Source organism: Stegostoma tigrinum, chromosome 27, assembly GCF_030684315.1.
Source record: "Stegostoma tigrinum isolate sSteTig4 chromosome 27, sSteTig4.hap1, whole genome shotgun sequence".
Classification (NCBI taxonomy): Eukaryota; Metazoa; Chordata; class Chondrichthyes; order Orectolobiformes; family Stegostomatidae; genus Stegostoma; species Stegostoma tigrinum.
In genome coordinates, this window is record NC_081380.1 from 9,826,982 (window position 1) to 9,853,429 (window position 26,448).

The following is a 26,448-nucleotide window of genomic DNA, read 5'->3' on the forward strand; positions in this document are numbered from 1 at the left end:
GTTTAGCTCTTTTTTTCTATGTTTGAACCAAGGCTGTATAGACACCAAGCGTTGAGTGGGCTTGGCGGAACCAAAACTGGGTCTCAGTGATTGTTACTGCTGAGCAAATCAAGCTTGATAGTACTGTTGATGATCCTGCCTTGACGCACCCCACCCCCATCCAAATCCCCAAACGTACACTTGTACACGAAACAGTGGGCAACCTGAAACTAAACTCTGGAGCTCGGATATTCTCTGCTTAACTGGCTAAAATAAAATTAATTGCAAGAGTAAAAACTGCTTCAATATTATTTACAGATCAGTTGAGAGACTATGGTCATTCGTCAGTGATGATAAATTGAACCTTTAGCTTAATGGTTGCAAAAGGACACAAGGTGGTGTGTGTGGGGTACGAGACAGTGCAATCCTCAGCCCACATGGACAGACCCTTGTGCAGTCAATGAAAGGAGTCAGCAGAAATATGATGCAATGCCCCATGTACAACTGGATGAATGCAAGTGTAGCTGTCAAAATACAATAAGGAGGTCTTACCCTGTAAAGCAGCATATGCTTTTTCCAATGACGTTATTCTTCTAGGTGCTTGAATTTGGAGAAAGCAGAAAGTAAAATAAAAAAGCAACAATTTCAGTTACAAACTCAGACCCCCATTAGAAAACCAACAAAATATGTAGCTCCTATTATTTTACTCTGGACTAAATGGGATTGATCCATTTACTCAAAGTCCATGTCATAGTAAAGTGAGAACCAGTCTCATGGAGTGGATTATTATACACCATCATGATATTTAAATCATCTTCAAAGTTCAGTTAATTAGGCACTTCACCAATCAACCCAATTTAATGATGGCAGGTTTAGTTGGTTTTCAAGTTCATCTCTGCTGAGATGGTATACCCAACTGCCATGCGATGTTCCAAGTGTGGTTTCAACTCACCCAACTCAGATGAGCAATTTGGAGTGATTCACAATCATGCCTTTCCAGGGCTGTCACATTAACTGGGGCTAATTGCACTCAGATCGCACCTCTTTCTGACTGAAGCAGAAGCAGCTTTGAGCTCAGACAATGATTGCGGAATTTGAGTTCAAGGAACTTACTGGAAATAAAACAAGGTCAAAACAAATCCTGTTCCACAGAATGTTTCCACAGCAAAATGAAGTGTGATTCCATGTTGGTTTCACTCATTATTGGATAGTGAAAGATTTGATGACCTGACAAGCATCGGCAAGCTTTTGGAACTTGCTTCAGTGAAAAGGTGCCCACAACTAGATTTCATTATTAAGGAAATCCCAGATGACAGCTACTTATTTTTAGCAATACACTGAGCAACATGCTTGGGCGGACTGAATACTTATTGGTTAAAATTGGTTTATTACATAAACACTGATGCAATTTTGGTATGGTAGGAGTTAGAGCTTTGTGCAGTCAAGGGCACCAAACTGTGGTGTCTTAAATGAGCTAAAGGTCTGGAAGTCAGAAGCAAGGAGGTTGGCTTGGAGAGCATTAGGAAAAGCCAAAGTAAAGGCATGGATGAGACTACCAGCAGTGATGAAATTTAGGAACAGTCTAGAGTGAAAGTAGGTAAGATGACCCCCAGAGGCTTGTGTTGTTCTTGGAGGATGAATTGACACTACAAATAGTTAATGGCAACCAAACCTAACACAAGACTGGCAAGGGACAAGCAGCCTATGTACATATGAATTTTAGGACTGAGATTAGTGCTATCACTACAAGCCATGGCATGTTATAAGTTTTGTAGGACAACAGGAAACAAATACAAGTCATGTGAACAAGGATGTTGATTGAGCATACATGGGTTTGGGGATGGTACTAAAACATGTTTCGGGTCTGGGACAATTGGAACGCAATAAAATGTGGCCCAAATAACTTCTCAAAGCTATTGTTAAATGTTACACTAAGACAAGAGAATACAGAATCATGAAACACAAGAAACTATTGGGTTCATCCAGTGTCATTGCCAGCTCCTTGTTCTCCAGTCAGTTCTATTCTCCTGGCTTTTCTGTACAGTCCTGTAAATTTTCTTTTACAAGTTATTTTTGAATCCATTCTCACCATTCTTTCAGGCACCCATTCCAGCTCATAACAACTCAGTCAGTAATAACAAAAAATTCTCATCACAATTCTTTTGCTAATTCCTTGAAATCCGTATTCTCTTGATATGAGCTGTTCTGTGCTGGGAATAGTTGCTCATTGGAATAATTACTCATTTCAACAGTTTCCCCAGGATCTCATGGCCAAATCAGCTTATTCGTACTGTCTAAACAAATAATCCCAAAGAACTGAGAATCATGGTGATCAGACAAAATCAGAAATTGCTTGAAAGACTCACCAGCTCTGGCAGCATGTGTGGAGAGAAAGCAGAGTTAACGTTTCAGAACGGAAGTTCTAAAGGCGGCTCGCTGGACCCAAAACATTAATTCTGTCTTCTCTCCACAGATGCTGCCAGAACTGTTGAGTTTTTCCAGCAACTTCTGTTTTTGTTTCATGTTTATTGTCTTTTGGCTTGTATTCTGAGTGAGGAAACTGTTAGTTGCTCTGCCTGTTTCGTTTGTTTTACAAAGGAAGAAGTTCGGTTAAATACATGTTTTGATCAATGTTGCTTTCTCTTGCAAAAGTTACACCGGACCAGAAATCCAGAGGCATCCATACGTGCTACAGCAAATGAGGTATTGCCTCATGAGTAGACAGTGCAGAGCACATCAATGTCAGGATCACTGAAATCAGGGTGTGGCTGCAATGTCTCACAAAATGTAATAATCCTACTCGAGTTGAGGTGAGGATACTGTTCTCTGTTCACCCCGCAGCCTCATAACAGCAACAATGATAGGATTACAAACTCCTTTCACCACTCCTTTCAATCTCCAACAATTATTTCACTACAGTTTCACTACACCACACTGCCCACATTTCAGCTGTTCTATCACAACAACTACAATCTCCAAGTAGCTGATATACCTCTCACTAAGTACACTACCTATCTTGTGGGAGAAGATGGTATGGAATTCAGGGCAGCAACATAGGTGTCGAATAGGAAGAGCTCACGTGTGCACTCTTACCCCCTCAAAGAAAGACTCCTTGCTACCATGGACGGGGCAGAGTTGCACCCGTGGTTATGCAACAACATCTTGTGTTAATAAAACATGGCAGAAAAGGCGCCAGGCCATTATAAACAGCAAATGTAACCACGATCAGGAATTTCCAATCTTATTTCTGCCACAGTCCATTTCCATTGTAGGAAGAGCCTTAAATTTGTAACTTTGTCACTAAAGGTTATGTGGGAGAGATAAAGGTCAAGTTGTGCAGTTAGTTAGATCCTCAGCCCTTTAAAAATTAGACAAAATGCCTGCCCAGGTCAGTGAGCACTAAAAAAAAATCTGCTCCAGTAGTTACAATAACTGGCTTTGATATTGTCACAATGACTACCATTAGATCATTATTAATACTTGGCTGCTTTCAAAAACCTGCAATTACCCCTGCAGAAGATTGTCCATTTATAGTTTGAGTGACAGTTTTAAGAGGAAGTTAAAGGATCAGATGCCTTTGATTTGACTTTATGAATGCAAACCTGTTAGCTTAATAAGGAATTAAGTGTTTGTTGGTTTTTAAAAATGTTGAATGGGCTTTCATAAATGGAATTTCAAAGACAGTAATGCATATTTAATTTTTTTATTTCAACTCCACTTGGTTGTTTTTGTCTGCTCTTGGTACATAGCTGATGAGTTTGCATGGAGGATTTATAGGGTAAAGGTGGTGGGTGGGGGATAGGTTGGCACAAACGATGCATGGGACTATTAATGGGTGATGAGGTGTGGATGAGTAGGGGTTATGAGGCCTATTTAACAAAACAACTCAGACAAAATCCCAGGAAATAAGGTGGATGCTTTAAACAGATATAACATATAGTGTGGAGCTGGATGAACACAGCAGGCCAGGCAGCATCAGAGGAGCAGGAAAGCTGACGTTTTGGGTTGGGACCCTTCTTCAGAATTGGAGATACTTAAGAGACCAGAATGATAGTGTGGACATGTCGGAGGGTTGTGGGACTAGAGGATATTTAAATTGAGCCAAGGTTGGTCAATTTTTATAGGTGTGAAAGGTTGTGATGTGCATTCAAACTTTGGTGGAGGTATTGTACAGCAATTCTTCAACGTGATCATTGTATCCCTTTGGACGCCCTTCCCATCCCATACACACTGTAGAATAACCATCTAGAATCCAATTCTTCCTATGCTTCCCACCACATGCTAATTCATGTTCTTTTCAGCACTGAAAATATGGAAGCCCTTGTACCCCCTGAAAAAGTGTAGGCAAGTCTTCAGGAAGAAGCACTGTCACTCAACCAGATTCTCAGAACCAGCCCAGACAGTAGCACACTTTGCAGGCTGGTTTCTTGCACATTGTGATTCACTGGATCCAAGTTTACAGGAGCTGGAGAAGGGGAAGAGGATGGCACAGGTACCAGTACACCAGTGGGCAAGGCTACTACTGACTTTGCTGTACAAAATGTAGTCAGGGGGTCGAGGCTACCAAAGAGGTTAGTGGAAGTTGTGCAGGAAATGCCAGACTCATTGGGCAGGCCATCAAACAAGACCTCGAACACAATCTCCTGAGACAGGGAGGAGTTCAGCTCCAAATTATCTCAAGGCTTCAAACAAATCATGGAGCCAGTACTTTCCAATGTGGACTGAGTAGTCAGCTCCATTAGTATCACAGTGAAAGCCACCATTATGCTGCCCGTTCTGACAACCTCCTCACTCAGAAGGGAGGAAAGAGTAAAGAACTTCAATATTTATATCGTAGAGCAAAATGTTTCATAGCCAAGGGATTTCAAAGAGTAGTCACTGTTGGAATGCAGGAAACAGTTCAGACAATTTTGACGAAGCGTCATAGATCTGAAAGTGTGACCCTACCTTCTTCATTTCGTTGAGTGTTTCCAGCATTTTCTGTTTTTATTTCAGATTTCCAGCAGCATTTTGCCTTCTGAGGATCTTGAAATTCTTTTGCGGGGACACAGGCAGCCAGCGGCACTGGGTGAGGATAAGGTTGATGAGTGTGCAGGCCTTGTGGGAAATGCAGAGTTGTGGATTAGCTGAATGCGTAGAGGGTGGAAGCAGAGAGGCCAGTGAGGAGGGCTTTAAAGAAATCACTCTTCAAGATGAAGATAAAGTGGGCCTGTCAGGTGGTCCATAATATAAGGGAGCACTGAAGGCCTGGCACCTTGCATTGTTGGGAATGGTTCACTGAGGCCTGCTCCATGCCCAACAATGCTCCAAACACATGGCTGTGACAACCGAAAGATTCACCCCCACAAAATGCCCAGGAAAATTCAATCATGCAGGTGGCCAATGAGAGATCCCAAAAATGGAATGGACAGAATCTGTGGGGAACTGCCCATCCAGTCGCAAGCTCTTTCGCTCTTCCATTTGTTGCTGGAAGGCTCACAGTAACATGAGAGAAGCAGCCTGCAACTGGAGGAGGTGGGCGGCAGCAGTGAGTGAGACTGCCATGTCTGCTGCAGGAGGACAGGGGTGGGCGAGAAGCAAGGCCGGTGCTTAGGGACCCTTGGAGTAGGTAAGTGAGGCTGCAAAAGGCAGTGAAGAGCTGCAAACGGGGACAGCAGCTGCTAAGAGGAAAGATAGGCTGCCAATGAATGTAGGGGAGGGCGCTGTATAGAGGGTCTGTCAAGGGTGGAAAACAATGGATTGTGGGACTGTGACAGGGAGTTGCACTGACAAGGGGATGGGGGGGGGGGGGGGGGGGGGGAGAAGCGGAAAAGAAAAAGGGTCCATAAAAGGGACAGAACAGAATTAAACCTTTTAACAATGGAATATTCATCTATGTGAGAACCAGGAAAACTTGAATTCACTGAAGTAATGAATTTCTTACAAACGACTAGAGAATCTAGCTTATGCCTGATAATAGTTCCAGGGCTACTATATGGGGGAAAATATAGTGAATGCTATTGGAATGAACATTAAATTGGATAATTTAACATTAAACAGTTTTATCATAGAAAAATTTGCACTGTGTATTATCTATTGCATCTCAGAAATGCCTCATAAATTGTGAATTATTTAATACAGTGATTGTAGTAGAGAATTATGCATCCATTTAGCTGTGCCCTCACAGTCCACAGAAACCATGTTTATGGCCTTTTTCCTTGTGGAAGTGAGTCAGGGTCATGTCCACAAAACCACATCCTCACAAAACTCTATTTTATTGTATACATTTTAAGGTTGACTTCTATGGACTAAACATGGCTTCGGTCAATCGTAGGATTCAAGTTGAATGTAATTTCTGGAAAGCTTCAATCAGCATTTGTCAGGATTAAGCTCAGATCTCATTCTCCTGGAGTTTCATAATCTGGGGAGATGCAGCCTCTACTATTCTTTTGTGTTTGCAGGCTGCAAGTGACTGAGGAAAAAAAGACAGCCTGAAGCCACCAATGCATCCACTACTTCTAGAGCTATTTCCTTACGTACTCTGGGATGTAGATTATCAGGCCCTGGGGATTTATCAGCCTTCAATCCCAACCGTTATCTCAGCACCATTTCTCTACCAATATAGATCTCCCTCAGTTCTTCCCCCTCACTAAATCCTGCATCCCGCATCCTGCAACAATTCTGGTATCCGATTTGTGTTGTCTTTTGTGAAGACAGAACCAAAGTATGTATTCAGTTCCTCAACCATTTCTCTGTCCCCTATTATACATTCCCCCATTTCTGTATGTGGGGGAACCTACATTTGTCTTTACCAGTCTGTTTCTCACAAACCTTATGGAGTTCTTTGAGGATGTGACTAGAAAAGTTGATGAGGGTCGAGCTGTGGATGTGGTGTATATGGACTTCAGCAAGGCATTTGATAAGATTCCCCATGGTAGGCTCATTCAGAAGGTCAGGAAGAATGGGATACAGGGGAACTTAGCTGTCTGGATACAGAATTGGCTGGCCAACAGAAGACAGCGAGTGGTAGTAGAAGGAAAATATTCTGCCTGGAAGTCAGTGGTGAGTGGTGTTCCACAGGGCTCTGTCCTTGGGCCTCTACTGTTTGCAATTTTTATTAATGACTTGGATGAGGGGATTGAAGGATGGGTCAGAAAGTTTGCAGACGACACAAAGGTTAGAGGTGACGTTGACAGTATAGAGGGCTGTTGTAGGCTGCAGCGGGACACTGACAGGATGCAGAGATGGGCTGAGAGGTGGCAGAAGGAGTTCAACCTGGATAAATGCGAGGTGATGCATTTTGGAAGGTCAAATTTGAAAGCTGAGTACAGGATTAAGGATAGGATTTTTAGCAGGGTGGAGGAACAGAGGGATCTTGGCGTGCAGATACATAGATCCCTTAAAATGGCCACCCAAGTGGACAGGGTTGTTAAGAAAGCATATGGTGTTTTGGCTTTCATTAGCAGGGGGATCAAGTTTAAGAGTCGTGAGATCTTGTTGCAGCTCTATAAAACTTTGGTTAGACCGCACTTGGAATACTGCGTCCAGTTCTGGTCGCCCTATTATCGGAAAGATGTGGATGCTTTGGAGAGGGTTCAGAGGAGGTTTACCAGGATGCTGCCTGGACTGGAGGGCATATCTTATGAAGAGAGGTTAACTGAGCTCGGACTCTTTTCATTGGAGAAAAGGAGGAGGAGAGGGGACCTAATTGAGGTATACAAGATAATGAGAGGCATAGATAGAGTTGATAGCCAGAGACTATTTCCCAGGGCAGAAATGGCTAACACGAGGGGTCATAGTTTTAAGCTGGTTGGAGGAAAGTATAGAGGGGATGTCAGAGGCGGGTTCTTTACACAGAGAGTTGAGAGAGCATGGAATGCGTTGCCAGCAGCAGTTGTGGAAGCAAGGTGATTGGGGACATTTAAGAGACTGCTGGACATGCATATGGTCACAGAAATTTGAGGGTGCATACATGAGGATCAATGGTCGGCACAACATTGTGGGCTGAAGGGCCTGTTCTGTGCTGTACTGTTCTATGTTCTATGAAGTGGTGCCAACAAACTAACATCTATCTCATACAATGTCCAATAGGTTTTGACATGGACTAGAAGATTAACCTTGTTATACCTGTAGAGGTGTTAATAGCCCCATTGATCACTAAAGGTGAACACTGAACCCCTGGCCTGAGAGACAGAGACGAATGTTTAAACTGGAACTGACTCCTTCATGGCCTCATCACATGTTCAAAGCTCCTGTGCTCTTTGAATAAAAACACTTTAATAATGCATTTTCTGAGCATTTGTCTCAGTCTGGTTTAAAACAAAATCTAGTTTAAAACAAAATCTAGTCTGTCATTAACATCAGTTTGTTAGCAATCTGACCAGTGACAACAACTAAACCTCAGGCTTAGCTAAGGTTGGCTCCCATCTAAATCCCCTTCAAAACCTGGTTAAAGGAGAAAATGCCTTTGCCCGAGTGTCAAAGTCTGTACACCAAATGATTTTTGTGACATACCTACATCAATTGTAAAGTGAATTGTGTAACTTTCCGACTGCACCCACCTGAAACTGAGATGGGTTTTTCTTTATGGAAAAATAACTTAACTGGACACCAATTTTGGGACTCTGACAAAAATCATGCGAATTAACATCCAGATCTTTAATTTCTGTTTTTGAAATTATTCTTAGCTGGAAACTTTTTCCTTTCTTTACCTCCCACTCGCCTCATTGTACGCTTATGTGTGCATATGTTGTGACAATCAACTCCCAAGTTTGAATGCATAATTAAAACATATTTCATTTTCAGGGTTAAAGAATTTGTTCTGGGTTATTTTTAATTTAAACTTAACATTTTGAGATTTGGGGAAAATATGTCACAGCCCACATCAGACAAATTTCCATCCTTGAAGACAGGAAGACAAGAAACATTTGAAAAAAACATATATCCCTCTGGACAGAAGAGAAGAAAATAAAATATGATTTAATTAACTTATCTTCTTTTCCCATCTATAACGGTTACGTTTAAAAAAATTGTTGCTAACTTATGCTTGTTGTCCTGTGCCAATTTCAGTACTATAGCATCTAGGAAATGTGTCCATCTCGTGTGCATTAAGTATAATAGATTGACGATGATTACTGAGGATAATAATGAATTCTTCTAATTCTGCTTCTGTGCAAGTGCAAATACCCAATCGTTCAATATACCCATAGAAGGTAATGTTACTATATGATTACACCACCTCATAAAAGATGAGAGAGATTGAAAAAGGAACGCTTGAAAACTAGATCGTAGCCCTTGAGAAAATCTCAGGGGGAATCCTGTGAAGTAACATACTTTGATCTCTGATATCCAATATGCATTGTATCTGAAATTGTAGTCTAGAAGCATTTTGAGCATTCAGAGCCTGAAGGCAGATTGTGTTAGACTGATTAACATTTCATACAAATTATGGAAAGCTCTGAAGAGCCTCTGATCACCTTCAAGTATTTTATCATTTAAAAGAAATCTGTAGCCATGACCTTTTACTTGTTTTTCTCCTTAAAAATAATGTAAAGCTTTGAGTTGTTTCTTAGAACAAAAACGCTTTAATCATTTCTTTAAAACTAATTCCATCTGCCACATCACTCTCTTGACTCAGGGACATTTCATACTGTCATATGTATATGAACATTTCTGTGTTTAAACAAAGTTATGGAGACAGTGGCTTAGACAGAGTCTGAAAGGAGGCAATAGTTGTGGAGGAAGCTCAGAGATGGTGGTGAGGAGGAGACCCAAAAAAGACATGCAACTTGGTTAAAATGCTTCTTTTGTGCAGATTTAGGATGCCTTCTCATCTTGCCTATCCATATAGGCCCTGACACCTTGAACCTGGAAATGCTGGAAGATGCTTCCAAGTGGTGATAACATATTCTTGTGGAACCTATCAGGGAATAAGATTCAGTCCTGCAGCCGTACTGACAAAGCACATCCAAGGTCTGGCAATGTGTTCACAGCTGACAGGGTAACCTCTGAACTCTGGCTTCACCATGTCCTTCCAAGCCAAGTCAGATAAATTTCCACCCACAGTCACCATTTTTGCACACGCTATTCAAGCCTTCCATTTTCCCACAAACAATATGACATGATCCTGTAGTATAATCATGATTGAGAACAAGATCGAATAACCAGTCAAACGGCCATTCAGCGAACTAGTAATTTGAATGGTTCAAATGTTATCATCACAAGCACCAAATAATCCGGTCAAACAAGTGACAATGGCTATTTACCATAGTTTTACATACTGATCATGTACACAGCAACTTTCCTCCCTAACAACTCATGTGGGATCTTGCCAGAAGACCACTCCTAGTTACTTTGTGGTATGTGCCCACTCTGCCATTTTGTGCTGCTCACTAAGGATTGTTTGAGGTAGTTCACTGTCACCAATCTACCTTTATCTTGGGCTTATCCACAGGTTAGTGAAGGATACTCAGTTGTACAATATCTACAGAAGAGGCACTGTTAGATAATTAATTAATTGCACAATAGCAATAAATACAGCTACATTTGGTTAGGTACAATTATTAGGGCCGTAGGAAACTCTTAGGTGATCTACAGAGATGGAGTACAGCTCCCAAAGATTGTGTGTGATATCAGTAAAATGAGTGGAGCCAATAAAACATCACCATTAACCCCTTTACCACAATTCTCTTACACAATGCTTCATGCTATCCAATCTCAATTGAAACAGTGAGGCATGCTGAGTTTCTAATTAGACCAAGTGATAGTGACCTTCACAGAGTGGTGCACCGAGTGCATCAACCTCAATATCTTCATTTTTGGGAAGATACATTTTGTATGTTTTCTAATTGCCAAATAGGTTCTGCTTCCAAGTGGGGAATGCAAGATGGTCTCAATTTCTCTAGGAACAGAGGTGGTCCAGTGCTTATTTTGCAGGGTCAGGAGATAGCCTAGCAGCTACAAGTGCTATAGGGCTTGAAATGGTAGCTGCTTTAGTTCAATGCATTCCTTGGAGCAAGTCAGTGATCTACTGTGGGTGGGGCACCAATCCGAGAACCAGCTCCTGCCATTCAGCTGTTGGTGGGCTCAGTCTGCATACCCACACAAGACCAATCCATTTTCCTGTCAGTCAGAGATAATGTCAGCAATTATCCAGTGAAGCACAGCCCATAATACTTCCCGTGAACCATGCTGAAGATTTTTCTGAGCTTTATTATTGTCTACTGAGTAGAGTAGAAGACTTTCCTTACATTGGTCAGGTCTCCAGCACACAATCCTATCTATGTATACACCAACAAGCTATGACAGGATCAGATATATTGTCAGCTCTCTCTGTCTTATATCTCACTCAAAGAGAAGGTCAATCTTATGAATGTGTGCTCTCAATGGAAATCTTCTCCACTACAAGTGCATATTGGGGATGAGGATTCGGGAATTTGTTTCTGGGACATGTTACCTGACCTCATTTACACCAACGAGGGAGAATTGGCAGTGTAACTGATCTGTAATCACTTTCTAGGGTCTCATTCCTAAAATCAATGATTCCCCTTTAGCACAGTCACTCAGAGAAGCAAATTTATGAATTTACTATGATTACCCAGGGTTAGGATACAATGGACGTAGATGGTAACTTTGTGTCCTTACCGGGTTTGGGAATGAGTCCTTGGAAAGGCCTGTAAAATGACAAAAGCATACAAGTTTTACAAGTGTGTGAAACCATTCATCAGAATGTAGTGTGACTGAGCCTGTGAGGACATCAGAAAAATGAGAATAAAAGCCATGTGGCCCTTTAAGCCTGGCTAGCAATTCATTAAGACCACAGTCAATCTTCTGCCTCAATGCCACCTTTATACATTATCCATGTTATTCTTTGACTCACTCTATCACAACCATGTTTTAAAAAAAAATATCATCACTGCAACTATGCTGAGATCTGGAGTACCGCGCACTGTTTTGGTTGTGTTAGTAAGGAAAGATATAGACCTGTCCTAAAGAAAGTGCAAAGATGAACAGATTGGTTCCTGCGTTGACTGCATTGTCCAATGAGGATGTTAGAATAATGAGCGATAATCTAATGGATATCAATAAATCTGTCATGTCTGTGTGAAACACACTCAACAACAGGGCATCTACCACGCTCTAGGTTAAAGATTTACAACCCTCTTCAATGAAGCAATTTCTCCACACCTTGGTTCTAAATAGATGGCCCCATCATTCCATGTCTGTGACTGTTAATTCCAGACTCCCATGCCAAGGGAAATATCCTCCAGTATCCACTGTCAGGTTCCTTTCAGATTTCATATGTTTGTGGTGGATCAGTGGAAGAGCAGAATGTGTATAATTCTGGTTTCCACACCATAGGATGTTGAAACAGTGGGGGAAGTGCAGTACACATTGACTTGCATGGATGAATGGAGAAATACTGGTACAATGAAATAATTGACAAATTACAGTTGTTTTTGTCAAAACAGAGGAGCTCGCAGGTTTGGTTTGATAGAGGTTACCTGGTTATGGTGAATTTGATTTTGTCAGCCACGGCCAAGATCCTCTCCAGGTTCTGGGATCCAAATGTGCAGGGTTTTCGAAACGGTATGCCAGGCGGAAGCCCTTCGATTATAACAGAGCCAGGGTTGCTTTTTATCCGTTTATATGGAACTTGCACGGGATATTTTATACCTAAAGCTTCTCCTATAAATAACAAGAAGTGAGGCAATCACACTCACAGCTCTGCAATGTTTATGGAGTGTACAAACCAACATAAACAAGGACTGACACAGATGACTGGGACACAGAATGATGACACACATGATGAATTACCAACCTCAACTGCTGTGTGGAAGGGAGCACCAAGCAACAGTTAGGTAGTTCTCTACCTCATCTTATTCAGTGCTCAACAGTGAGGGGGGTGGGGAAAAAGAAGTGTATCCTTAACATTTCTAGAGCAGAGATAATCTAGCTTTGTGATCAACTCAGAATTGATTAATAATATATGTGCAAAGTAACAATTAACTTTGAGTGGTCTTAATCAAGGACATGGAATTTCTAATACTGCTGAGAAACCTATTGAAATATGAGCTTAAAAATGATTACTGTGATGCAACTGTTTAATATGCGTCTGAATTCCTCTGTCCATTATGTTCGCAGAGGCATTGGGCGTGTCTCCTGCCTGTAGAGACACTGCTGTAGTTAAAACAATACAAAACTGACCATACTTCTAAAGTACTGGGGTGACAGTGAAGTGCTTTGAAACTTACTGAAGCTGTGACAGGTGCTATACAACTACAAGATTTTACTTTTGCCTTCCTTCCTTTAGCTAAGTCCGAATCCCGGTCAGCTGGGAAATTTGTCCTTAAGCAAAGTATGTGACAAAGTTGAAACTCTGGAGGGAATACAATGAAGAAAATAATTCATTCGCTAATGGACCAATGAATAGCATAACCCGTATACTCTTTGATTAAGTTCATGCTGCCTAATACATTCTTTCAAGCAATCCATCTTCTGATTGTGCAAGTGATGTGCCGTTGGATTCCTTTCTGCATTAAAGGTGCTATATGAATGCAAGCTGCTGTTGTTGCTCACTGTCCAAGTTTATGAAGCTCTATAAAATACTAAAATGAAACCTCTACTCTTGCACTGTCCACTTAGCATGATTTATGCAACCCTCCACGCTCTCTCGCTCACTCTCTCCAAAGCAGGTGAAAGAGGGAGTAACATATCGGGATATTGTAACTTAGTCCCACTTATTTGCAACTACAAACAGAGCAGCCGTTCTGATTTAAACTCATCCACAAATAATGTAACAGTGCTGAATGCGACCCTTCCCATGTCCCCATTACCATATTTGCGATTGAACAGGTCCTGAACTTGCTCCCGTAGGTTATTGGCAATGTCCACTCTCGTGAGCTTTGCATCGTAATTTTCTGCAAATTAAAAATTTCCAGAACTAGAGTTGGGCTCCACAGACCATCAAGTCAAAACTACAGATGCTCCTCCAGGAACAGACATCCACCATTTACATAAGGCACTTTACAAGGTCCTTCAGCAGGATCACACTGGTTACTGTCTTGAGTTTTACCTAGTCATAACAGAAAACATGGGGTTTTCACCACCCTAGACTGAGTAATCATGGGCCTAGAGCACTGGGTTTTATAATACAGTTGACAGGAGTTTACCGACTCATTGTTTCTGGGCCAATTTGTTTCCTCAACTGGTGCATAACAATTCTCACAAGCTCAAAGGATAAGTACTGGAGCAAACAGCAATGCAAATTGCCCTCAGCAAGACCCCAGGGCAGTGCTTCCCAAAATTATTTCCAGGGCAATCCTACTTTAATGCCTTAGACCTTGTGTAATCCCAGGTTGGGTTGATGAGCAATTTGTTGGGGAGGGGTGGGGGGGCAGGGAAGAGGAGTTTCAGTCAAGTAGTGGAGGAGTTGCAGGGCTGTTAGGTTTGGGAGGCAGGTGTGAATGAACAGAAACAGAGTTGGGGGGCGGGGGGCGGTAGTTGATGTACTCAGATAATTTTTTGCTGCACAAGCAGCAATCAGGCCCAAGACAGCAGTTCATTAGGACAGACTCACCAACAAAATAAACACAAGGATTGCAAAAGGCCACAGGCTGAGAGACACGAATAGGAAGGCCCATCTTCTATTAGTACGATCAATGACCAGGGGCCATAGATTTAAGAGATAAAAGGCTAAGATGAGAGTTGAGGAGAAACTTTTTCCACTCAGGAGGATGGCGGGAACACATTGCCTCAAAGGTCGGTTCGGTCAGAAACTCTTGTAACATTTAAGCAGCATTTAGACAGCCTCCAGGCCAAATGTGAAAACTGAAACATGGGATTAGTGGAGTCAGGTCTTTGCCAACAGGCACAGAGATCATAAATGGCCTCCCTCTATGCTGTAAACCTCCGAGTCCTGCCAGATATCACTCTCAGCTCCACATGGACCTAAGTGTTGCATTAAAGCTCATGACACCAAAAATCTCACCTCTCAACCCCAGTGGGGTCACAAGTCTTGTCCTAGAGGCTAGATCGGCTTTCAAGTCAAATTCATCCTTGGATAATGGATTAGGCTTCATCCTCAAAGGGACATGGCTACAAACTGTCAATTGTGTTACGAGGTTAATGTTCAGAAATAGCTATTACTAATCCAATTGCCTGACTATCTAGCATCAGCAGGATTCAAAGCCCCTGTCTCCTCCAGCCCCCCTGAGAGTTTGCAGCAGCTTCAAGTGACAGGCTTTACTGGGATGCTCAGGCTGCACTTCAATCAAATTCTAATCATAAAAACCCCTCAAAAGCGTTCTGCATTTCATGCATTCCTGGATCAAACATCACTACCGCATTCCACTGAAGCATCCCTAAGTCTCATGTATCGGTAGAACATCGTAATAATTAAAGAGAAAATTAGACAGTGCTTGTGCTGAATGATAGTTTCATACTGTGGGTGCGTGGCCAACTGACAGCTGTGATATGACCCTTCACCAAACCCAAATCTCACAAGGCTAAGTGAGTGATAACGGGAACTGCAGATGCTGGAGAATCCAAGATAACAAAGTGTGGAGCTGGATGAACACAGCAGGACAAGCAGCATCTCAGCAGCACAAAAGCTGACGTTTCGGGCCTAGACCCTTCATCAGAGAGGGGGATGGGGAGAGGGAACTGGAATAAATAGGGAGAGAGGGGGAGGTGGACCGAAGATGGAGAAAAAAAGATAGGTGAGAGGAGAGTATAGGTGAGGAGGTAGGGAGGGGACAGGTCAGTTTGGGGAAGACGGACAGGTCAAGGAGGCGGGATGAGATGGTAGGTAGGAAATGGAGGTGCGGCTTGAGGTGGGAGGAAGGGATGGGTGAGAGGAAGAACAGGTTAGGGAAGTGGAGACAGGCTGGGCTGGTTTTGGGATGCAGTGGAGGGGAGGGGGCAGGCTGGACTGGTTTTGTGATGCAGTGTTGGGGGGGGGGGGAAAACTGGACTGGTTTTGGGATGCAGTGGTGGAAGGAGATTTTGAAGCTTGTGAAGTCCACATTGATACCATTGGGCTGCAGGGTTCCCAAGCGGAATAGGAGTTGCTGTTCCTCCAACCTTCGGGTGGCATCATTGTGGCACTGCAAGAGGCCCATGATGGACATGTTGTCTGAGGAATGGGAGGGGGAGTTAAAATGGTTCGCGACTGGGAGGTGCAGTTGTTTGTTGTGAACCGAGCGGAGGTGTTCTGCAAAGCGGTTCTCACAAGGCTGGTACAGCATTGGCAGGGACATGGGTGGAAAACCAGCTCAGAATTAGGATCTGTGCTTTCACTGAGCATCTTTATCAGGTAACTCCCCAAACAGAAATGAGCACTTGCTCACCTGGGATTGTCACTTCAATAATGTTGAGGGAATTGTTGACCTTATTTCCATCTGAATTTGTCAGGTACTTTGCTGTCGTCTTGTCTGGTGTTTCTAGCGTAAAGAAAAACTGACATTAGACGGGAGGGTGAGATTGAGAGACTTCTGAAATATCAACCTCCACTCTCCCCATAAACTTGCACCTTTTCCCCCCGCCAGGAACCTCCTCCACCCCCTCCCCCACCCCTATCCTTACTCTGTTACTAATTTTGGTTTCTATGGGGAGGCTAAAAAGTTGCGTGACAGAGGAAGAAAAGTAGAAAGATATGCTAATAATGTCAGATCAAGAAAAACACAGGCCAGCTGGACCGAACAGTGTCATTCTATGCTGTATATAATATGCCTTAAAGTATCTGACTGTGTCATAGACTTTCAGCCTCTTTGTCTCAGTAGTAGCTGAATTAACTCTGAAAATTTTGAACAATGTATTATTCTTGGAGCAATTTTAGCAAATCAGTCACTGGGAGCAAAGACACAGCCACTGGTCCCTAAGATATGGAGTTAAAAGAACAAAAAGCAGTTTTTCCGATTGCCTGATTTTCAAGTATTTTGCTGAGAATAATGTAGAGTACGTTACCAAGGTGATTCACGGAACAGTAGCCAGCAAACAATCAAATATCTCAATGCTTTCAAAAATTGCAGCATTCTTCATCATTTTACACATCTTTCAGCAGTGCTGTGAATATCTAGGTTTTAATTCATATAAATCAGAATATAACATAGTTGTAGGAACTACAGTTTTTTCTTAATCTAAATGGAAATACCTAATTAAGAAACTGGCATGAATCTCAAGTGAGTGCAATCAAACAAGTATGAAGTTAATTACAGTTAAAAATCCTACCTATGTTTATCAGTAAGGCCAGTGTTAGAAATGTAAGCACCAAAGAAAGGGTGACCTATTTCTGGATCACTAGGTGAAGCTAGACTGTCAATCATTACCAACATAAAAACAGCTAAAAGCTAGCAATTCTCAGAAAGAGGGTCATGAGACTCCATTAGAGATGGATATCTGAGTGCTGCATGGAACATAACTATAATTAGTTTGCATTTCTGTTTCAGGGCATCGTGAAACATGGTGGGTTGTCATGGAGATAGGCTGTAATGGTGAAGATATCCCAATGTTTAATCACTGCATCCCTGGCCACTGCAGAGGAACAGGAAGTAGGTGCCAGTGATATAGTCAATACGTGCCTGGAACTGGAGCTGAGCACCCACTTCACTTACAGACACCAGCACCATGCTAATGATGCTGGCCATCCAACTGAATGTTCACCCTCACCATCTACAGTCGCCACTCTGTCGTTCTGCTTGGAGCCCTACTCACTGGCCTGCTCCGCACTCCATTTCATTCGCCTGCCAGGTACTTTGCACACCACTCCCTTGACCGTCCTACTCCCTCACTCTTGATGCAGTGGGTCATGAATGAAAAAGGAGGCTCTGAGGAATTGGGAGTAGGACAGCCGGAGAGGTAGTGAGTGAGGCTGCCAGGTTTTGCTAATAGGGCAGTAAACATACCACACAATCCCAGGATTTGAATTGAATTGATTTAAAATATCTTTTCAAAAACATTTTATTAGCACTGCAGTTTTTAAAATATCTTTTGACTTGATAGAGGTTTACAAAATGATCAGAGGTACAGATAGAGTGGACAGCCAGAGACTTTTCCTAAGGTGGTGGTAGCTATTACAAGGGGGCATAGTTTTAAAGTGAGTGGAAGTAGATATAGGGAAGTGGTCAGGGGGTACGTTCTTTACTCAGAGTGGTAGGTGCGTGGAATGCATTGCCAGAGTGGGTAGTGGAGTCAGCCTCATTAGGGGCATTTAAGCGGCTATTAGATAGGCATATGGTAGATTGCAAAAGGAAGAGGCTGAGATTAGACAGGCCTTAGGTTTAGGGTAAAAGTTCGGCACAACATCATGGGCCGAAGGACCTGTACTGTTCTATGTTTTATGTTCATTGCTCAATGTTACAGATAGTCCCATTCTTTGATCCAGGCAATCAACAAGCACTGTCCTCACAGTTGTTTGAGCTTCACGTCTGCACTTATAGTGGCAGCAAATACAGGTTGTTTAATTTATGTGCATGTGCTTACTAACAAAAACGAACAGTTCAGTTTGGAAAACGACAAGAAGCAATTTCAGATTTGATAGTCTACAAGCTATAACTCTGAGCTGTGGCAGCTAAAAGGAAATTAACACTCATCACACATGCATTTAAGCAAAGAAAATACTAAGTCTGTTGCTCATTGTGGTGTACGTGTTGGGAAGGATTTGGGAAGGTAACTGTATTTGTGCCAACAATCAGGACAAGGAGCTGACGTCTTTCAGAAGTTGGGGCTCACTTGGCCAATAGCTAATGTACGGTTTCCCGCAAATCTTGTAACTTGATTCAAACTGGGTAACTAAAATACATTCTGGACGGCTATGGCATACATTTGGATTGGTCCCCAAAAGAAGAGAATGAACTTTTCCAGCTTTTATTTGATAATGGAACTCCTGGAAAGTAGAAAGTAACAAATAGAACTGAGCATACACTATAACCTGTAGAAACCATAGGGGATAGTGATGAATTCTTTTTACATACAATAAATATTGTTTTTGAATAGAAATATGATATTCTGGAGATGCTGGAGAATCCCAGATAACAAAGTGTGGAGCTGGATGAACACAGTAGGCCAAGCAGCATCTTAGGAGCACAAAAGCTGACGTTTCGGGCCTAGACCCTCGAAGGGACTAGGCCCGAAACGTCAGCTTTTGTGCTCCTAAGATGCTGCTTGGCCTGCTGTGTTCATCCAGCTCCACATTTTGTTAGCTTGTGACATAGTCTTGTCATTTAATCACAGTGTTTGGATTTCTATGTTCTCTGACAAGATCATAGCAATAATTTCCATGTATTGTTCAGTTTATTCCAGGTCTGCACAAAGATGTAATTTTAGAAAGACCCTCCAACATTTGTTGTCCACTACTTCACCTGACAAAAGGAGCAGTGCTTTGAAAGCTTGTGATTTTAAATAAACCTTTGGACTATAACCTGGAGTCATGTAACTTCGGCTTTATAGGTATGACAACTGATGCTCGATAAATGATTAATTCTAAACACAAGACTGATTGACTGTCATGATCTCAGTGAATGGTGGAACAAGCTCCGAATTAAATGTCCTGCTCTTGGTCTGGTAACTGGGGAGAGGGTTATTCTCTTTGACTGACTATGAATGGTATTGCACAAACCTGTTTGGATCTGTCTTTTTAGCTGCGTTGCTTCACCTTTCACATAGTCATGAGGCTCTTGTGTTGTTGCTGGAATAAACATAACAATGGTTACAATGATCCTGAAATCTAAATGATTCAAACACCAGTGGAACAGCAATACTCAGAAAACAGCAGAATTTCTTCCACTCAACAATTTCATCTAGAATTTCTCAGTGGGAGTACAGCAGAGCAGATATACCATTCTCCTCCATTTATAGCACAGACCCCTGCAGTTCTGCTCTTGTGCGATTGTGCACCCTCTATCATAGATCATCATAGACCAAAGAATCCCTACAGTGTGGAAACAGGCCCTTCAGCCCAATGAGTCCACAGTGACCCTCAGAGCATCCCACCCAGACCCATCCCCCTATAGCCCACCTAATCTACACATCCCTGAACACTACAGGCAATTTAGCATTGTCAATCCATCTAACCTGCATGTCTTTGGTCTGTGGGAGGAAACTGGAGCACCGGAACGAACCCACAGACATGGGGAGAATGTGCAAACTCCACCAAGACAGTCGCCCGAGAATGGAATTGAACCCAGGTTCCTGGCGCTGTGAGGCAGCAGTGCTAACCACTGAGCTATGTATGGTGCCACAACTGAACACCAAATGTGTGTTACGAGCTGGCTAGGGACCAATAACCTTTTTTTAGAGCAAACAATGTTTATCCAGGAGACTTGCCGAGAGAATAAAGGTCACAAGTTTCCACAGTTTTAAACAGGAAACTATAAGCTTTACAACGGCTTAAGCAGTAATAAATTGCATGTGTTTTGAAGCTTGTATTACTAACACCCAGAATTAATCGGCTGGTATCAGACACCCCACAGTGCACATCAAACGCAGTCAGGACAGATCCCATAGATTTCCCAGCATTTTCACCCAGTTGTTAACAGCTCAGTGAATCATCAAATTTCATCGTAAACATCCGCTCTGTCATGGACTATATCAATGACTGCTCCTCCTCTGGTCCTCCTTCATGCTTGTTTCTAGGGCTTGCATTCCTTTAGACTCCAAAACTACACTCCAGTCTTCATTGAGGAGTATAACCCCAGCTCTTCACTGACAGCTAGCTTCATGAAGCCAGGGCTGTCACTAGGTTTCTGCCAGAGCTCCTATCTTGCTCAGCTGCATCAAGCAGATACTAGTGGTAAGATTTTCAACCCCATCTCTCTCACCTGCTCTTAACTTGTGAGCTCTGAACCTCTTGACAGCATCCTCCAAAAGAAAACCAGTGACCTTTCCACTTACTCAGCTTCCCAGGTCTTATTCACAGCTGATTCCAACACTTAGCTGCAGACTAATTCTGAGAACATCTTCCTAAGTTCTAACAGCACAGAGCCATTCAACTGCATCTCCTCACCAAGTCTCCTCCCGAAATGTCAGCTTTCTGCTCCTAAGATGCTGCTTTGCCTGCTGTGTTCATCTCGCTATACACCTTGTTATCTCGGATTCTCCAACACCGGCAGTTCCTATTATCTCCTCCACAGAATCTGCGTTCAGCTGCCTGTAGCACTCCTAAGATGTGGTCTTGTGTCTCTCTGTTTCAGCAAATAGCTGCGTCCAACCACCATCTCTGGTGGCTCAGTTGCTAGCGCTGCTGCCTCACTGCGCCACAGAACTGGATTTGATTCCACTCTCAGGCAACTGTCTGTGTAGAGTTAGCACCTTCTCCCCGTGTCTGCGTGCGTTTCATCCGGGTGCTCCGGTTTCCTCCCACAGTCCGAAAGATGTGCAGGTTAGGTGGTTTGGTCATGCTCAATTGTCTATAATGTCCAGGCATGTGCAGGTTAGGTGGATGAGCCTTGGGAAATTCACAGTTACAGGGACAGGGGTGGGTCTGGGTGGGGCATTCTTTGGAGAGTGAGCGTGGACTCAATGAGTCGAATGGCCTGTTTCCACAATGTAGGGATTCTATGATTCTTTGAACTCCTCTTCAGCAATTCTGAAACTGTCCTGAATGACTTATTGACAACTTTGTGTTAAGTTCCCTCCCTGTCAGTGGATAAAACCAAATGCATCTAACATTTTTGAAACTGTCGAATGTAGCACCTTGAAGGTTATATTCTCACAGGAGGCTGGAAATGGATTCATCATATCTGAAATTAAAGGATAGTTGTGCAAGGACTCCTGCCAGGATAAGAGGAGTCGAAGCTGGGTGAGTCACCACATTCAGGATGGCAACAAAGGAGTTCTTCGGTCAAACTAGTTAGTCTGGAGATAAGGTGTTCCTGTGGATTTCAAAGCATTCCTGCACATTAGGTTTAAGACAGTAGACATAATACAAGTAACTGTAGCCTCTTTCTGAGCATATTTTAATACTTCCTCAATTTTTTCTCCTCTTTCTATGAGTTCAAAAGGCTTTTGTCCTCAACTCTCTTTTAAGTCTGCCTCCCCATTCACATCAATCCCTTCCATCCTGCTTTACATCCCTTGATCTGCGAAGCACTTTGGAAGTGCTGTGTGGGTGCATGCTGTTTCTAAGGAATGCTCCGGTTATTATATATCAGTGGATCGCCAAAGCGCCAAAATTTGTCTAAGAGCATACTACGAAACTGAAGAGGAACTGAAGAGCTCTGCTGAAAGCAGACATATCACCTTATTTGAATCAACACAAGAACATGGTGGCCAGGCTCAAAATAAAGATATCAAAGTGTGTGGCTGGATGAACACAGCAGGCCAAGCAACAGAGGAGCACAAAAGCTGACGTTTCGGGCCTAGACCCTTCATTAGAAGAGGGGGATGGGGAGAGGATTCTGAAATAAATAGGGAGAAAATATAAACTGTCAGAATTCGCAATGTCACTGACTCCAGGGGCTGATTATATATTCACAACCTCATTCAAAGCAATCCTTCGTCCTTGGTTAGTTCAGTTGAGTGGATGGCTGTTGTTTGATACCAACAGCATGGTTCCAATGCCTGCACTAGCCGAAGCATGAAGGTTCTGTCTTCTCAATGTTGGCCCTTGTCCAAGGCATGCTGACCCTCAGGTCAAAGTCACCACGTTTCATCTCTCTCTGATAAGGGCTACGAGACTTTCCCTTTTCCAGTTGACGTGTCCAACCCATTCAAAAGAACAGAAGCATGAGCAGTCATTGTAGAGGGAGATTTTCCGGTAATGATACGATAGCAAAATAATGCCAATGGAAGGAGGTGCTGACAGTCTGCCAGGGTATATCCACTTTCATCTTCCATTACATAATTCCAGGTTCCCTGTGTGAACTTTGGCTGACAATGTGAACTTGTGCCCATCACTTTTTAAGCTTTAATAACAAAGTGTGGAGCTGGATGAACACAGCAGGCCAAGCAGCATCTCAGGAGCACAAAAGCTGACGTTTCGGGCCTAGACCCTCCATCAGAGCTCTGGTGTGATTTTTTTTTCCCAGCAGGGTGATTGTCCTGAGGTGGTAATGGTTATATTCTGTTCTGTACAATGCAAATAACTAGTTTAACTGCATATGCACTGCCAGGTCTAGGGGGGGAAACCTTTAGGTCCTGCTTTCTTCTGCCAAAAACACTCATTATTCCAGAATCACCCTGGAATGTAAAAACTACCCCAGGCTTCTGTTCTCCACGACAAAGAGTCTTTCGAAAACACCACTCTGCTGCATCCTCCAACCCCATGTTCAGGGACCTCAGGGATCTGTTTGTCATGAAGGTTGATTCCAGCTGACCAGCTGTCTCTCCCACCAGGCCCAAACGTCATGAGGTTCTGAGCTAGCTTTGAACTTGCATATTTCCCAAATCTCCATCCAATTTCCCACTAGAAAAGAAAGCCTTGCATTTAAAAAAGTGCCTTTCACAACCTCAGGATATCCCAAAGTGCTGTCCTGTAATTTCCACAGGCTCTGTATATCCATAGGACCCCGCCTCCCAATCCATCAAGGAGCGCATTAAACACTGCCCAGATGATGACATCATATCGACAAGGGCATGGGACCTGTTTTTGCTCTCAGATGTGTCCCTCATAGTCTCAGTGACAACGTGTAATCAGACCAGTGTAACTTGTATCTGGTGCTTTCATGCAATAACCTACGTATTGTCGAACATGAAAGCGCCTTCTAAGTAGACTAACAAATGGTTTACCTTGTCCACATTGGACCAACCAGGCCCTGAAGATCCCTAACAAGGAGGAAGGCTGTGCCAGCAAATCTACCATCTTTCATCATGATAAGCAGTGGTGACAATTCATCCTATAACAGAACAACTTCCTCCTCTCCTGTCCCAGACAATTCCCAGACTGCTCACTACCTTGGTGCCATATCTGACTCTGAAAACAGTTTCCAACATCCAGAGTTCCCCATCACCAAGACTGCCTAGTCCCTCTTATGTTAAATCACCTGACTCCACCCATGCCTTAGCTCACTTGATGCCAAAACCCTCATCCTTCACTACTCAGATATTCTCCTGGTCAGACTCTGAACATCCATAAACCCGATCACTTTACAAACTCCACTGCCTACTTCCCAAATGACACTGAGTCTAGCTTACCCATAACCGATCACTCCACCTTGCCCCCAACAGCTATCTTATATTCGATTCCCAGCTTGGCAATGCCTCAATATTAAAATCCAACTGCTTGTTTGCAAGCCCCCTCTATTTCTGTACTGCCTTCCAACTCTGGCTTCTTTCATAACCTGATTCACTCCATCACTGGTGGCCGTATCTACAACTGTCAAGGTCCTAAGCTGGGAATTCTCCGTATAAGCCACTTTGCCACTTGCCTGCTTTAAGTCGTTCCTTAAAGGCCACCACTCTGTGCCAGCTTTTGGCCAATTAATCTTCCTTTGTAGCTTGTTATCAAATAATATGCAAAGGAACACAGGGGCTTGTCTGTTCAGTAAAACAGCTTTCCTGCTCCTCTGATACAGCCTGGCCTGCTGCGTTCCTCCAGCTCCACACTGTGCAATCTCTGCACGTTACTTTTTCTCTCTGATGAAGGGTCTAGGCCCGAAACGTCAGCTTTTGTGCTCCTGAGATGCTGCTTGGCCTGCTGTGTTCATCCAGCCTCACATTTTATTATCTTGGAATCTCCAGCATCTGCAGTTCCCATTATCTCTGTTACTTTTTCAGGTTGATTTTGGAGGCCACACTACCATCCAGTGGTGAAAGTGAATATAGCAGGTGTTGCAAGGACTCAAATGGAGTGTGCCTAGTCATAAGACCATATGACGATAAGACATAGGAGTGGTGGATATGACTGAGTTTATCAATCTCTTTGTAACTTCTTAAAAGAAAAATCAGAATTAGTATCTCACTACATTTCTGACTTCTGTCTTTCAATCAGATATTCTGATCTGAAACATTGCTGCAGTTTTCCACTCCAGGATTAAAAGACTTAAAATTTTACACATTTGTTATTGTTCAGCGTAAAATACAAACATGGAAATCTCATTTTCCTGCCGATTAAAGAGCATAGTACTCGTCTCTGATTGGATTTGAGTCTTTTTCCAGAGACTGCAAAGGAGAACAAATTAGAAAACAACAAAAAGATTGCAGTACACGGTGAAACCTGATCATTTACAATTGAAAGGGATAATGCAGGCCTGACCAACCAATCACACATGGGGCTAATTTTGTACTGGGATATTCCTTCAGAGCTCACTGTTATTTACAGCCTGATGCTGTTGTCCATAGCAACTGTAGATCCATCCCTTATCACCCTCTTAGCTCATTCATGATCTAAATCTTCGATGGTGGAGATCCTTTCACATGTGAGGAAAGGCAGGGAAAGATTCATTGCTGGCTGTCTAAGATAGGCCCAAGCAGCAGACCAAGACACTACCAGGAACTAGGAGTGGATCACTGGTATCACCTTTCAACCTCAACCACTGGAGTCAAGGAAAGTAAAAATCAGAAGCGTCTTAAACATATAAAGCACCTGTTGGACTCAGCCGGTATTTCTCAAGAACACGTTCTCGGAATGGGGGCATTTCTTATAAGGCCTTCATTTACTGTCCTTCCTAGTTTCCTAGTGTGGGATCAAATGGAGTTTGTCTACTCGTGAGGGAGGTTAGGAGCCAGCGCTGTTATTCTGTGAATGGAGTCACAATTGGGTTATTCAGACAGAGAAAGGAATCAGATTTCTCTCCCCAAGGAAGGGTGAATGAATCTGTTGGCTATTTACAATTACCGTATCTTTGTGTTCACTTTTACTGATATTACATTTTGATTTCTAGGAATTTATTTCAGAAGTCTAAACTCAAATTCTCCATCTTTTGCTACACTTGGCCTGGTACAGTCTACTTTCTTACCTGCTGTATTCTTTTTCTCCTTGCATGAATCTTGTCCTTCAAGTAGAAGTTGTGGCCTGCAAGCATAATTTTAGCATATTAATGATGAGCTTAACTTCCATCAAATAAAAAGCATCCAGTTCTTTTCAAAGCAAAGCATCAAAGGGAAGAAAAATCTCCACAAAAGGCCTGGAATGAGGAAACTAATTTTAAAATTACAACACGCTGAACCAACTTCCCACTGTTGGTAGGGTGTTACAGCACTTCCTGTCAGGAGTACCTGATGGAAAGATGCCATTGCTGTGGACAGCTGTTGTTTAATCGCTCCGTTCAGAATCCTCGATCCCAAATAGGACTGGTGTTCATTAGTTTGCCCACAAGCAGAAATTTGGAGAACAGTTCTCAAAATATACCAACAAAAATATAGATTTTTCTCTTTGGAAGTAGCTGCTAGTTTAGTAGAATGGGTGCAGCACACCAGGGATGAGGGAGGGGTTGAGAAGTTCTTGAAGTGGCGAGAATTGATGTTTTGGATGTGAGTGTGCTCGCTGAGCTGGAAGGTTCATTTTCAGACGTTTCATCACCATTCTAGGTAACATCATCAGTGAGCCTCCGGTGA

The 26,448-nt window shown here is 42.8% G+C and overlaps 1 protein-coding gene and 1 long non-coding RNA gene across 14 annotated transcripts in view; one reads left to right on the top strand and one right to left on the bottom strand.

Annotated features, from left to right (window-relative positions):
• The window catches only part of LOC125464655 (uncharacterized), a 136,434-nt gene extending 116,879 nt beyond the window's left edge, over positions 1 to 19,555 (top strand). Inside the window, exons 3-4 of the long non-coding RNA XR_007250059.2 lie at positions 17,406 to 17,706; positions 19,248 to 19,555. This is a non-coding gene — a long non-coding RNA (uncharacterized LOC125464655). The remainder of the gene's footprint in view (positions 1 to 17,405; positions 17,707 to 19,247) is intronic.
• gtf2ird1 (GTF2I repeat domain containing 1) overlaps positions 1 to 26,448 on the bottom strand; it is a 183,595-nt gene that overhangs the window by 34,693 nt on the left and 122,454 nt on the right. For 7 of the 13 annotated variants that reach the window (XM_048557305.2, XM_059655254.1, XM_048557298.2 and 4 more), the window contains 8 exons: positions 25,851 to 25,906; positions 19,574 to 19,642; positions 16,308 to 16,400; positions 13,794 to 13,877; positions 12,462 to 12,645; positions 11,602 to 11,630; positions 4,927 to 5,076; positions 532 to 579 (listed from right to left, as the gene is read on the bottom strand). In XM_048557305.2, coding sequence (XP_048413262.1) covers positions 532 to 579; positions 4,927 to 5,076; positions 11,602 to 11,630; positions 12,462 to 12,645; positions 13,794 to 13,877; positions 16,308 to 16,400; positions 19,574 to 19,642; positions 25,851 to 25,906 — 713 coding nt within the window. The remainder of the gene's footprint in view (positions 1 to 531; positions 580 to 4,926; positions 5,077 to 11,601; positions 11,631 to 12,461; positions 12,646 to 13,793; positions 13,878 to 16,307; positions 16,401 to 19,573; positions 19,643 to 25,850; positions 25,907 to 26,448) is intronic. The other 6 variants (XM_048557304.2, XM_048557306.1, XM_048557299.2 and 3 more) reach the window with 5 other exon arrangements.